General features: G+C 42.1%; 1 protein-coding gene across 3 annotated transcripts in view; it reads right to left on the bottom strand.

Annotated features, from left to right (window-relative positions):
* Nucleotides 1-14428, bottom strand: part of MACROD2 (mono-ADP ribosylhydrolase 2) — a 1866240-nt gene that overhangs the window by 478752 nt on the left and 1373060 nt on the right. For all 3 annotated transcript variants that reach the window (XM_032461806.1, XM_032461805.1, XM_032461804.1), the window contains exon 8: nt 5530-5603. In XM_032461806.1, coding sequence (XP_032317697.1) covers nt 5530-5603 — 74 coding nt within the window. The remainder of the gene's footprint in view (nt 1-5529; nt 5604-14428) is intronic.

The following is a 14428-nucleotide window of genomic DNA, read 5'->3' on the forward strand; positions in this document are numbered from 1 at the left end:
AAGGTCCAAACTCTGCCTGCTATGAGAAAAAAATTTCCACCTTCCTCCTACACAGAAGAAAACTGATTTGGGTTTTGAAAACGCAGCTCTGGGGTCCTTCCCTGCCAATGATATCCCAGTCAAGTCAGGTGCCCACCAAGGACCTTGGAAAGGATAAATTGGGAGTCCGAGATTTGCAGATACTAATTAATATATATAAAATAGATAAACAACAAGTTTATACTGTATAGCACAGGGAGCCATATTCTATATCTTGTAGTAACTTATGGTGAAAAAGAATATGAAAACAAATATATGTATGTTTCTATATGACTGAAGCATTTTGCTGTACACCAGAAATTGACACAACACTGTAAACTGACTATACTTCAATAAAAATATATTTTTAAAAAAAAGATAAACCAGAGATTCATCCATTGAATTGTTCCCACCCCAGAGAAAGGGGTCTGCTTGTGGAGGAGGGGGTCTGTGGGCAGGTGAGGGGAGATGAGGCGATCCCCATACAGTGATTGGATGGGGAAGGTTTCTGGGAAACGCCATCCTCAGACATTGCGGAGATGCAGCTGGGTCTGGTCTCAGGTGGACCACAACCTCCCTTCTGAACAGCTGCCCATGGCCACAGCTTCAGTTAGAGCTCCCAGAATGCAGTGCTGCTGCCGTCCATCTGCTGCTTTAATTGGCAGAGGGGTGGGGGCAGGGTTGTGTCCCACTACACCGAGGCCTGACTGGTACCCTAGGGTTTCCACATTTCAAAGTGCCCAGGAAATTCAGCCATCTTCCAGCTCAGAATCTTCATCTTAGATGCCTTACCCCTTAAGATGACTTCCTGCAAGACTTGACCACAAGTGTTCTGAGCTGCAGGACGGTTGCTCCCTCAGGGTATTTGAAGTCACTGAACTTGACCTCCGGAACCGGAAAAGATCTCAGGGTGTCAAGCCATTCGTAGCTTTTAAAAGTCAAAGGCATCCTATTCTTCTACTTTCCATGGAAAAAATGACTAACATATACACTGCTCCAGAGACCAATAGCCAGATGTCACATGAGTCCGTAAGTTGGAACAACAGAACAGGCCCCGTGGAAACACTGCTTGGGCTAACTTCCAAATCTTAAAGGGATGCCTCAGAGCCATGGAGTAAAGAAATCACTATTTCACAAGGAACGGTATTTTTAGAAGGCATAAAAAATGAGGAATGCATGAAAACTGCAGATGATAACATGGAGCCGCCACCCCGAGTCAGGAGTCTGGGTCACATTTCCGCTGCTCATTTCCATGACGACCTCTTATTTTGCTCCCTTGTCTCTTTAATAAAGTTTCTACTTGAGAAAAACAGGCACTTACAGAAAGGTTATCATGTCATATGCTGTCAATTTTTTACAGCAAACTGATACTCTTTTGATTTTCTGAACTCAGAAGATCTTAATTCTTCATTTAGCTGAAAATGCCAGTGGGTCCACCTCCATTCCTCGCCCGCCTTGTGTCTGATCCCTGGGTCTCTGGTACACACTTGGTCTCTTTAGGCATGATTTCCACGTCTTTGTATTTCTGTTTAGTGTTTAATTCATCTCTCTGGTCTTCACAGAGCAATACCTCAATTCTCAGTAGTGAATATTCTCTTTCATTTAGTGGATATTCTATTCTCTTTTGTTTCAATTTTTCAATCAGAAGTCCTTGTATTTTTAATTCTGATAGGCCATGTTTGTGCCCTAATACAATTCCCTTGAGGAGTCTCCTTTTTTTTTTTTTAATTAAAATGCCACTCCGTCTTTTTCACTAGCGCCTCTGTGATGGGAGCCAAATGTCCTATTTGCTCAGCTGGGCTCCTGCAAGTCCCCGAGCCCCTTAAATATGTGCTGACAACATCACCCTCACAGCTCAGACTCGGCAAATGAAAGAGCAGCCGGTGGATGACCAGACGTGTTTGCTCCAGTTCCATCCCCTGGGCCCAGGGACTCCTGTCAGGCCTTTCTGGACATGGAAATGGGTGATTTGTGTCATTAAGCAGAATCAAATCAACTATGGTTCTGAAAAAATCATTTCTAAACCTGATGCTGGGGCCTCATGTTCCATTAGGCCTTCTAGAGAACACTCAACCCTTGCCTGGATTTACTAGGGAAGCCTCCTAGTCAGTCTTCCCCTTTCTACTCTGACATCTTTCTAGTTCCTTCTCCAAGCGGCACCAGACTTTGGTTATTTTAAAGATGAATGCAGCACTATATACAATAGCCATGGAAGCAACCTAAATGCCCAACGACAGATGACTGGATAAAGAAGTTGTGGCATATTTATACAATGGAATACTACTCAGCCATGAAAAAGAATAAAATAATGCCATTTGCAGCAACATGGATGGAACTGGATATTGTCATTCTAAGTGAAGTAAGCCAGAAAGAGAGAAAATGATATCATTCATATGTGGAATCTAAAAAAAGTTAAAAAGAGGACACTAATGAACTCATCTACCAAACAGAAACAGACTCACAGACATAGTAAACAATCTATGATTAATGAGGGAAAGGAAGTGGGAAGGGATACATTTGGTAGTTTGAGATTTGCAAATGATAGCCACTATATATAAAATAGATTAAAAGAACAAATTTCTTCTGTATAGCAGAGGGAACAATATTCAATATTTTGTAATAATCTTTAATCAAAAAATATGAAAATGAATATATGTATATATATGTATGACTGGGACATTGTGCTGTACACCAGAAACTGATACATTGTAACTGACTATACATCAATAAACAAACAAGCAAACTGGGGGGAAAACTGTAAATGTGGTCATGCCACTCCCTGCCCCAAACCTTCAACAACTTCCCATTAATAGACATAGAATAAAAATCCATGTTTCTCCATGAAACCACAATACTCTATACTCTGACCCCTGCCTATCTGTCCAAATTTATCTGTGCTATTCTATTGTCTTTGTGTTCCAACCCCACTGTCTCTCACCATTGCTGGCCAACAGTCAACTCATTCTCCCCTCAGGGTTTTCCTCTTGCCGGTCCCTCTGTGTGCACTGTCCTTCCTCCAGCCCTCTGTGTGTCTTGGCTCACTCCTTCCCATCACACAAATCTTAGTTCCGTGATTAGGTCCTCAGAACAATCTCTACATTATCTGAAACCACATCCCTCAGTAACTCTCTCTCCAGTCACCTTGTTTTACTTGGTACTCTTCGGGCTATTTTATTTAATTTTTAAATTTGTATTTCTCTTTTCCTAGACTATGAACATCCTAAGGAAAATATTTTGTTTTTCAGTGTTCAGTCTCTAGGATTAGAAAAGTGTCTGGTGCTTAGTGGGATGCAATAAATATTTATCAAGGGAGTGAATTAATGAATACTTAGCATAAACAATCAGGACATCAAAAGCATACTGCAATAAGGAGACAACTGAATAAATTCTTAACCTAGGTTTTTAACAGAGCAAAAAATAAATCAAAATAGTGTTAGAGAATCAGTTGGTACAGCTTTTATCTATGTCCTAACACTTATAATTCATTTATTAGGTAAAATCTGACTTGTTCAAATTAACTTTTTCAGACCATGTGTATTTAAATAGGAAGCCTGCTGAAAGAGAATTAACACAGGCTATGTTTAAAGTTGCAATGGCAATAACTAAGCTTTGTTTCTCAATCCAAATTAACTAAATTTTCTACAGTGGGCCCAAGAAATGAGCAAGAAAATGATATGAAAGCAAATGAATGGGCTCAAAGACAGAGTAGGCTAGTAAAGAGATCAGAGCCAAAAAACATTAAGTAGGAAACACTAAGCTACAAAAAACATTAAGTAGGAAACACTAAGCTAGCAAATATCTATGAAAAATAACTTTCTGGATAGTTTAACTAGAGAGAACCCATCAGAAGAATTCGTCAATGAGTCGGAAATGTTACCAGCACGTTTGCCATCCATCATCACTTCCTTGAGGTGTCGTGTGGACGTGGGTAGTTCGGTCACATGCCGAGACAGCACATGTGAACCTCCATCAGTGGGAAATATCCTTGGATTACTATTTTAGTGGAAATGATGGATTTACACCAATACACTGGCTCACTTATCAATTTTTAGTTCATGAAACACTCTACATTTTTGCTAAGCAGATGGTTCACAGGAGCCCTTACTATGACCAGGGGATACTTTGAAGGCTACCAGCTTTCAAAGGGATTGAAGCCCTCTCCCTGGCCGCAGGAGTGGTCCAGGGAGGAACGGCTGTTAGATCAGGAGAGGGCAGTCAGACTCTCAGCTCTGAAACCCCAAAGTCTTGAGCTGTTTGATTCAAGATGAAGATAACAATACCTATCCTTGATGGTCAGTAAGACTGTTGTGAAAATAAGACACGTCAAAGAACACGTTTGTAAACTGGCTATTTTATTTACTTTTTTAATTCTGCTTCTTTGAGGTTACTAAAGTTGTCCTCTAAATTGAAGGTGTCATATGTACACCATTCAAAAAGGAAAAGAAAGAACAAGCACCAGAATGTGTATGTTTGGCCAAGGGATCTTGACTTCTACTTGAGATGAACAATGTTCATATTTGTTTAAAAAATGTTGAAATTACAGTAAAAAAAAAATTATTAGCAAAAAAAAAAACAATGACACTGCTGTTTCTTTAAACAGACAGAAGCACCAAGAGCGATCTCTCATGTGGAAACTCCCATAGTTTGCTTCCATACCCAAACACTTCCAAAGAAATCCATCTCCTACCCAAGGAGAAAGCTAGATTCATGGGCTGTGGAAAAAATGCTTTATGGCACTCATGTGAGTGTATAAGGAGAAAAACAAAAGCAGAAAAAAAAAGCACAATACTGTGCGTTCGGTGAAAACTATTTGCTGTTTCAATATGTCAATTGCTAAACCTCTGAGATCTGAGACTCTAAAGTGTCTCTACTTATCATGTTGCTTTTTTTACTTGATCCTCCTGTTCATCACTAAATATATGCCAAAGATCTTAGTAAATTAGTAGAATAGAAAGCACGATGAATAATCTGACAGAAGCATTTAGTCTCATAAAAAATCCCAAACATGACGATTTACTATTATCAAAGCCCATTCCAATATGACGCTCAGAAGTTGCTTTATAGAAGTGATTAGTTATAGAGAGAGATCTTAGGTTATGGAAAAAAAATGACCATACACCAGGCATCTCGTCAACAAGGATAACTCTTTAAGGACAACAGCACAAGACGATGCACAAGACGATCCCTTAATCTTAATCTTAATGAAATCTACTCTGTTCTCTCTTTTACACACAAGTCCATCTTATCTAAAGATGTAAAAACTAAGTCATGGTTTAACAAATCTGATCATTTTGCCCACCTTCACCACCAAAACCAATCAATCAATGAATCTGATAATTTTTCCCACCTTCACCACCAGCAACAATCAACATAGTCCCTTCAGCCAATGAATTACAGCTGTGGCTCAATGACTAGGTCTACTTGAAATTTATGAATGAAATGTATCTTCTGTTTTGAAATTGAGGATCAAATGAGCATCTTGAATGTTCACTGACTGTGCTATTCCCCTACCTCGTGCTGATTCTTCTCCAGCCATTCCTTAATGGTGCTCAGGGCAATGATCGCAGCAGGCTCATTTGGAAAACCTAAGTGAAGAGCAGAACAAAACAAATTTTAAAAGAAGGCAAAGGTGATAGAGAAGTCAATCATGGTATGATACTGGATTTTTCTTATGTAAACAGTATTCAAATTAACCAATCAGTACTGAGCAAGGCAGACCTTAGTAAGGTGTACACTATAAACGTCACATCACAGGATATGAAGACTATGATCTTACACACAAGACATTAAGGGGGCAGGTCCTACACCAGACTAGAGCTAGAAAGCAATGAAGGACTAATTGTCTCTTCAATCCTACAATATCTATTAAAATGCATTTACATGTACTTAATAGCCTTCAAAACACTCATATAATTTTCTCATTAGAGGTGTCAGATTAATGTTTATTACCTTCAGTTTATAAATCAAGTAAATGTGGCTCAGAGAATGCATGTGGTGGACCCAGGGTCGCAAGGTCTGCAGGACTCCATCAATGAGCTGACATAAGACAGGGCGAACTACTTGTCAAAGGGCCATATCGCTGAAAGCTATCATTCGAATTCAAGGAAGGTAATGCCTGCTCCATTGAGGGCCGTTGGAAGTGATGTTAGAGGTGAAGCCAGCATGAAAATGACCTGTTTTTGCAGTATAGGTTTGGTCTTAGAGGGCAGGAGGAATGATGCACGTATAATACATCAGTGAGCGTGAGGGCACACAATCAGAATTTCTGAAGCTCATCCTTTAGCTACTATGAACCAAACACATTCAAGAACTTGCAGAATCATCAGACATTCTACCAACAGAGATAAAAGTATGTGAAGGAATAATGTTATAAGTTACTTGTTTATGGGACAGAGAGAAGAGAAGGAAGTGACTGTTCTATTGAAACTACTGTCTTGCAGCTCACCACTGGCTTCCTAATCACAAAGCCCCACAGCCGTCCAACCGCTCTTCATCTCCTCTGGTATTAAATGTGTTTAACTAGTTTTTCATGTTTCAATCTCTCTTCCCTCCTAGATTTTTAAAAGGTTTTTAAAAATTGTTTTAAATTGTACAATGCAGTGGTTTTTAATACATCCACAAAACTGTGCAATCATCACCACTGACTCCAGAATATTTTCACTATCCCAAAAAGAAACTCTGCACGCATTAACGGTCACTCCCCCATCTCCTGGTAATGGACTCAACTACTTTCTCTAGATTTGCAGATTCCTCTCCTGGATTTTTCAACACTGCCTTCTTCTGCTTCTCCTCTTTGATCTCCCCTGGCTTCTTTTTCTGGGAGCAGCCAGTAAATGTCTGTCATTCCCAACATCCTAAACTCAGCACTCTGAGCGGATCCTGCATCACTCGCCACCGTGTCCCTGAGGACGTCTTCTAGTCTGGGAGGCTCCCGTGACACTGTGCAGATGCAGAAAGAGAGAGGTGTTGCCAAAATGGGGAGAGCTGAGGTTTAAAAGACCCAGTCTTATGGGAAGGCAAACGCACATTCCAGAAGCTCACACAAATGGTTTCAGCCTCAGTAGATGGATAGAAAATGTGTGACAGGAGAGGAGCAAGAGAGAGGAGTTTAGCGTGTCCCCATTTCCCAGGATGAATGTTGCTTTTCTGATTAGGTTTCTACGTGCTTTTTGCGAGTGTATATTAGGAAAAGTCACAAAATAAAGCAGGGCCAAGATCCACCTGGCTACTGTCGTATAAGCAAGAGAACTACGGTTGTATGAAAAATGTGTGCAAATTCTCAAATCTGTATATTCATCTATGACATTTGGGATTGTGGGTTTGTTTTGCATTCTGTCATCCCATTCGTCTTCCTTAAATGAGGCTTCAAAATGTAAAACCCTTAAAATTAGAAAAGCCTGTTAATTAATCAATTAGCTAATTCATTAAACAAATTATTATTGAGCCAGAAAATAATATATGGACATTTTTATATCCTGTATTATAATATATATTTTATATCATATACTATATGTATATATGTATATACATATACATATATATATAGAGAGAGAGAGAGAAAGATACTTTTAATGAGTCCTTGTCCTTTAAAGCCCAAAGTCTGGAGGAGGAAATAAGAAGAGGTGACACAATTCAGCAGGACAAGTGTATTAGGGATGTGGGGACACAGATGAAGATAGTTGAGCAAGAAAGGGCTGGCTTTCTAGGAAACAATAGAATGCTTGGGGAAGCTGTAAGCAGGGAGCTGAGGAGACACTGTCCTCAGAAGCAAGCTGTGAGCAGCAAGGAATTAATGGAAAAGGTGAGGGAAAGCGAAGAGGGAGAAAGCAGAGGGAGTCCCTATGGGCTGCAAAGGAAAACAAGATGGCCAAGGTGGGCACATGGGGCTAGGGGTAAACCACAGGAGGTTTTTCAATCCAATTCTTCCCTGAGTTTAACACGTACCTTTGTAATCTCCCCTTGATGGGCTCCAGAACCAGAAACGTAACGTGCCTTCCTCCACTAACGCAACCTCTTCCTGACTTTCTGGTTCCGCCTGGGGCTTTAGGTCTCTCCTAGTCCCTGCGCTATCTTGCTGCTTTCTCCACTGGTACCTGGGTCCTACACACAGCATCCCTCTGAGGAATCTCATGCCACCCCATCCTTCTCTTCTTTTCCAGTTATCTCATCCAAGGTCTGATCAGCTTCACCCTGTCAGCTGCAGTTGACTCGTAACTGTGCTCCTCAGTCCTCCCCCTTCCCCAGTCTAAACTGCACATCATTTCCAGGTGAGCCTCCCTGAAGCAGAGTCACCACAACCTCACACAGAACAGTGGCAGCCTTGGTTGCCTCTCCAGCTCCTACAGAGTAAACTTCAGCTCCTTAGCTTGGCCTTACACACCCCAGGGGGCCTTTCTAGTTTTGTATCTCAGTTTGCCCTATTTATTCTCTTCCCACAAAAATTTTCTCTTTTTGATATGTTTAAGGCGTATATAAATCATAAAATTATAGGGCTATATAAAGCTAAGAAATACTGTAATCACGCTCAGTGGCAATGGCCATCAGCATTAACCTTTAAAAGACGTTAACTCCCCACAGACAAATTACGTAAGTTCTTCCAGAACCATGGCAACTATGGTCAGTTGGCAATTACTGGTGACCTGGTCACTTTTCCACATTCATCAATACCTCTGGCACTGAGTTGCAGTTTGCTCACCACCTCAAGGCTGCCACAACCCTGGGTGATTGCAGCATCCACAAAGATGACCCTCCGCCCCAACACCTGGCCTGCCAGTTCCCAGACCTGGCCATTTTTGACAACCTCCACTCTTCCTCCTCCCTAGACCACACCCTGGACCTTGACGGAATATTTCCACCCCAAAGCTACTCTCTCAAAACCTGTGCTCTCTTTAGTTGGTTCAGCTACTTTCCAAGGAATGTCCTTTCCAAGCACGTGCAGCCTGCTATGCCTTCAAACCACTCCCCAAGTTAGTGCTAAACTCTCCCCCGAGTGGTCCAACGCTCCTCCATCTCATGCTGTATTGCTCTGGGCTTTCTCATTCCAGCTACCTGGCCTTTCCTCTGTCCTTTGGATGTAATATGTTCCCTTGAGCCTTCCTGCCACAAGGCTTTGCTCATGTGGTTTCCTCTTCCTGAAATGACATGTCTCTCCTCTTTTCCTGGCTTCTTTTAGCATCTGTCCTCTGCCCAGCCATCACTCCTCCAGGGAAGGCTCCTCTGATTCTGATGACTACCCACTTCATGCTTTCATAGCACCATGTACCTTTTTCTCAAGGCACTCATCATAGTTGCAATTTGACATTTATTTATGTAAATAGGAGTTTGGGATTAACATACCCACACTACTATATATAAAATAGATAAACAACTGTATAGCACAGGGAACTATATTCAGTTTCTTGTAATGAGCTATACTGGAAATAATCTGAAACAAAATATATATACGGATGTATGTATGTGTATAATAACCACTTTGCTGTACACCTGAAGCACTGTAAATTGACCACATTTCAATAAAAATATTTTAAAAATCTTCATAGAGTGACAGTCCTAAGGAGGCAGACACCACATCTGTTTCTCATCACTGTATCCATAAAACATTGCTGATACATGATCAATAAATCCGTGTTGAATAAATGGATTGTGGATTCGTGAAGCTTTGTATTGACATCAGGAAAGGCTAATTACTGGAGGTCAAGGGTGTTTAGTCCTGGACTGTGGGGATGGCCAGGGGAATCTGAGATGTCCAAGCAGAATGACATAGCCACATTTTCCTATTTCATTCCTGAGGGAAAACTACTGAGAAGATGAATATGAGAGAATATAGCTCCTGGTGGGAAGATGTGCTGTAATGAATTAAAAGGGGAGGAAAATATCAAGACAAAAATCCCTGCTTTTGGTGGCATACAAACAAGTAAATAAATGTAAGTACATGAAGTAAAGTATGAAGTGCAGAGTAAACAGCAACCGTGCGACCCTTTGCCCACTCAGCTGCAAACCCCGAGGGTTGCAAGTAAGACCAACGAATACGCAAGGGCAGATCTTTGCGCAGGGATCGGCCCCTGATGACAGTGAGACCTGCTCAACTATATTCTGGTCCCCGGGGAACTTCTGTTCACAAAAGCAGAACAGCCACCCAGAGGGAAGGCTACAGACAAGCTTCGGATGAATCATTGAATTAGGTGACATAGAAAATCCTTCCCAAGTATGGGGGTCAATGAGGCTGAACAAGCCATTAATAATTCAGGGCCAAGCGTCCAGGGAGTTGTGCGTGTGTGTGCCCAGATGTGCATAGAATTTGCTTCTGCTGTCACTCCAAAGCTGCTTAAGTTCCTCATTCATTAGGTTGGATTATTAAAACTAACTTTAGTTGTAAATGTCAAAGCCAACTTATACAACATACACAAGATTCTTTAAAATTTACTTTTGGGTTGAAATTGCTTACTAAGTTTTACATATGTGCATTTGTGTATGTGTGTATATACATAAATCATTCTCCAAATCAAGATAAAAACATTTCTAACACCCACAAAGCTCCGTTGCCCCAAGTCAGTATCTGTCCCCTGAAAGAACTACCACTCCCTCCTGCATTGTCATAGTTTTGTCTGTTTTTCTACTTCGTATACATGGACATCACAATGTGCATAACTTTTTGTCTGTATTTTATTCACTATTATGCCTGCCTGACTTATCCATGTATCAGTATATCCATGCTGTATCCATACATACAGCAGAAGCTCATTCTTTTCCATTCTAGTGTTGCATTCCACTGTGTAAATTTTCCACAATTTATTTGTCCATTCTAGTGTTGATGGACAATTGGGTTGTTTCCAGCTGGCGCTATTGTGAATAAAGCTGCAGTGAAGATTCTCATACGTGTCACGAGATGGACACAAGCACTTGTTTCTGTTGAGTGTATGCCCAGGAGTTAGGGCTACAGGGTTCTCCAGATGTTTAACTCTAGCAGGTTCTGCCAGTTCTCCAAAGCTGCTGTACCAATTTACATGCCCACCAGAAATGCATGAAAGTTTGAAATCATGTATTTATCTATCCAGTTAGTTAACATGTCAAGGTGTACTTAATTATATTTTCTTGACCACATTTAAAGCCATTAAAGATAGCTTTAGGCTAATGAATACCTTTTATAGCTAGAAACTCAGACACGTTTTATGACTCGCCTGTTTTCTCTCTACAAAGCAGTAAGTACTTAAACCGTGCGGGGACAAACTCTGTCAACAGAACAGCAAAACAAAAGAGGGACGGGGGGACCAAAAGAGGCAAAATGAAACAGAAAGTTGAGTTTGCAACCCTTCTCACCCCTGGTACATCAAATATCATTTTAGACAGTCATTTTCCCTGTTATTAAATCAGTCATTTTTTTAAATCAAGTTGCAGAAAGATACAGTAATGAAGACTCATTAAAGGTTCAACCCAGCCACTGAATTGTTTATTTGTTGGAATTGATGAAAACCCAGAATGTTTTCAAGACAATCAGAGTGAGTCTGGTTTTGACCTCACCATAGACAACTTTCCTCGCTAGCTTTCAGTTCTTTCTTGTGCTGTTGTTGATAACCCCGCAATATCTTTGTCTGTAGGCTCCCGTGTAGAAACACATTTTGTTCCTGTGTTATAAAACTCAGCTGTACCAGGTAGAATTAGGCCATGCTCTGAAACATTAACCCCCATCTACCATTTATAGTCTACCCAGGGCCTCTCTCCTGAACTTCCCCCAACCTCCCCACCCAGCCCAGGTTCCAAGTCACCTGTGCATTAACCGTGGATGCCTTTCCAGCAACCCAGAGCTCAACGTCCCAGCAATGCTCACACATGTAAAGACTATTGTTGATGTGCTGAATCAGTGTAATTTCAGCTGTGCAATTTCTTCCGTAGTCATCTTCATCTCAAAGGGTGTTTAGTCTAGACTCTCACCCTACCCACCAGGGCACTTGGCCCAAGGCTGTGATAAAATCCTACAACTTTATGGAATCATAAATCCCCAAAAGTACATCGCATACTATTTAGAAAATGGTTGCCATACTAACCAGCCCTCAGGGTGACTATAAGCACCAAACTGGTCTGAATTGCTATCAATATCCAGAAGTACGTAGCAACAGTTTTTTCTTTTAAATCAAACTCTCTTGAACTCTGTACATTAAATTCACACCCACTTTAAGCCCCCACATCAAGCCTTTAATGAGGAAGCATGTTTCTGCTTTTTTCTATGCACACACACTCCAAGTCAAATAAAAACAGTATGCAGTTGTTAAACACGGGGTTTTCAGCACTGATGAAAATCTAAATGGGAAGGATGTTATCACTGGGTTTATTGAAACGTTAACATCAGTTGAACCGGGGCTGCCAACATTGACTGTCAATGCACAATTACACTTTGCTTGATTTTTCAGAGGATATAGTATTTTTCTATCTTAGCACACAAGTTCTGGTATGGCGACCAAAGGATCATGAAACACTTTATAAGCGCAGGTAAAAGGAGATGAAATATGAGATGAGTCGTGTTTTTCTCAGAACATTCCTCACCAAGCCCCTCACCCATCTCCCAGATGGGGATGGAGACAGACAGACACACCTGTCCTCGGTGAGAGGAGGTGAGGGGCCCCGGATGGAGGGTGTGGAGGGCATGGGGAAGTACAGGGCAATGAATTTACTTTTTTTAATCATCAACCCCCTCCCCTAGGCTTCCTTCCAACCCATCAAAGTGACCGACAGCGTGGTGAAATCAAATTACCCGAGAGAAATGAGCCGAAGGAGCCTCACTGTTAGGTGCTAGGGAAGCCACTCCGACAACCGGGGCTGAAGGCTGGGTTTCACAAGAGATAAAGCAGGAGAAGTAGCAGGAGTGACACTGGCCCCTGGGACTGCAGTGAGCATGGTAGCAGAATGTCAAAGAGGGAGCCACTGCCCCCCCCCTCAGGAGAGCAAACAGACACACAGGAGGCAAGAGTGAGGCACCTGCAGCCTGTCGTTAGGACGGTGGGGTCTGAGCTGTTGTTTGGAAGGACAAGGATGCATTTGTTGTATGCGTGTATGTACAGAGCATGGCTTGTTAACCAGCCGGATCACCAGAGCAGATGACGTCCTACGTGTGCCCCCACATCCTCACATCCTGGCTCAACTTACAACCTCCGGCACTGGTGGCCTTTTAACTGTGGGTTCTCACCGCCCACCTGTGGAGTGGGTCCAAGGTGTCTGGGAATCAAGGCCGCCATGAGCATTCTTCAGCCGTGATTAATGAGAGGTGGTGGGTAAAGGTCCCAGCTCGCTCACCCCCTCCATCCTCACTCCAGCCCAGTGCCCTGCATCCTGTTCCTCTTCCCATCTCCGCAGAATGGGTGGACATTACCAGGACCCCTCCCTCAGGTGCCTGCTTCCTGCACTGCACTGTGTTGCCCAGTGAGTTGAGGCTTTAGGCATCCACAGTGCAGACTGCTCAGGAATGTTCTCTCTGTTGGCTTCCTTTCTGTGTCTGTCTGTCTTCCCCGCTCCCTTTCCTGAAATCATCTCCCTACTGAACTACTTGCCCCCAAACCCTGACCTCTGAATCTGCTTTAGGAGGAAGCCAAACTCCACCAACAAAATCAACATCCACTCATGACCCTGAGAAAAGGTGGGGTCACGTCTTATCTTGAGAGCACTCTTTCTCTGAACTTGTCTAGTTGCCATCTCTGACACATGCATGGTAGAGAAATGACTTATCAATGACTCAATGTTGGGGAAGGAAGAGTTGGGGAGCTCCCTGATCACCAGCGTGAAAGCAAAGTGTTTCCTTTGGGGGTGCAGAGGTGGCTCCCACTGGCATATAAAGCCATCCCCACCAGCCAACAGTCTTGAAATAATAGTAAATCATTGCTGTTATTGTTGCTGCTGCTGCTAACATTTATCAAGCAATTATTACGTACCAGTCACTTGTATTTACATGAATCATTCTCTTATTTACTCTTCACAACAACCCAATGAAAAGAAGGGATAATGAAGATGAATTGGCTTGTAAATGGACAGTGACTTTAGCTCACTGAGGGAGGGGTTGGTCAAAAATGACTAATTTGAATTTAAATACTGCCTAGAGGTATGCAAAGTAAAGTCTGTGCTACACAAGCTTCAATGGACCTCGTACCACACACTAATGTGATAAATGTGATTTGGACCAGCGTCTACTTGAAGAGGATGCAGTGATACTGTCTGTGGCCATGGTGGGGGGAGCTAGGCTATTCTTAGAGTTGCCACCTCCGGCTCTTACATCAAATAGCCCAAACCCTCAAAACTCCCTCCAAGATGTCTATCGCCTTTCCCATTTTGTAGAAGCAAAAATAAAAATAATAAAATGACTGTCAGGGAACTCAAGCAAGGAGCAGAGCCACACCCCAGCCTGGGTCTACCTGACCCACCTCCATCC

This window comes from Camelus ferus, chromosome 19, assembly GCF_009834535.1.
Source record: "Camelus ferus isolate YT-003-E chromosome 19, BCGSAC_Cfer_1.0, whole genome shotgun sequence".
In the NCBI taxonomy this organism is placed as follows: domain Eukaryota; kingdom Metazoa; phylum Chordata; class Mammalia; order Artiodactyla; family Camelidae; genus Camelus; species Camelus ferus.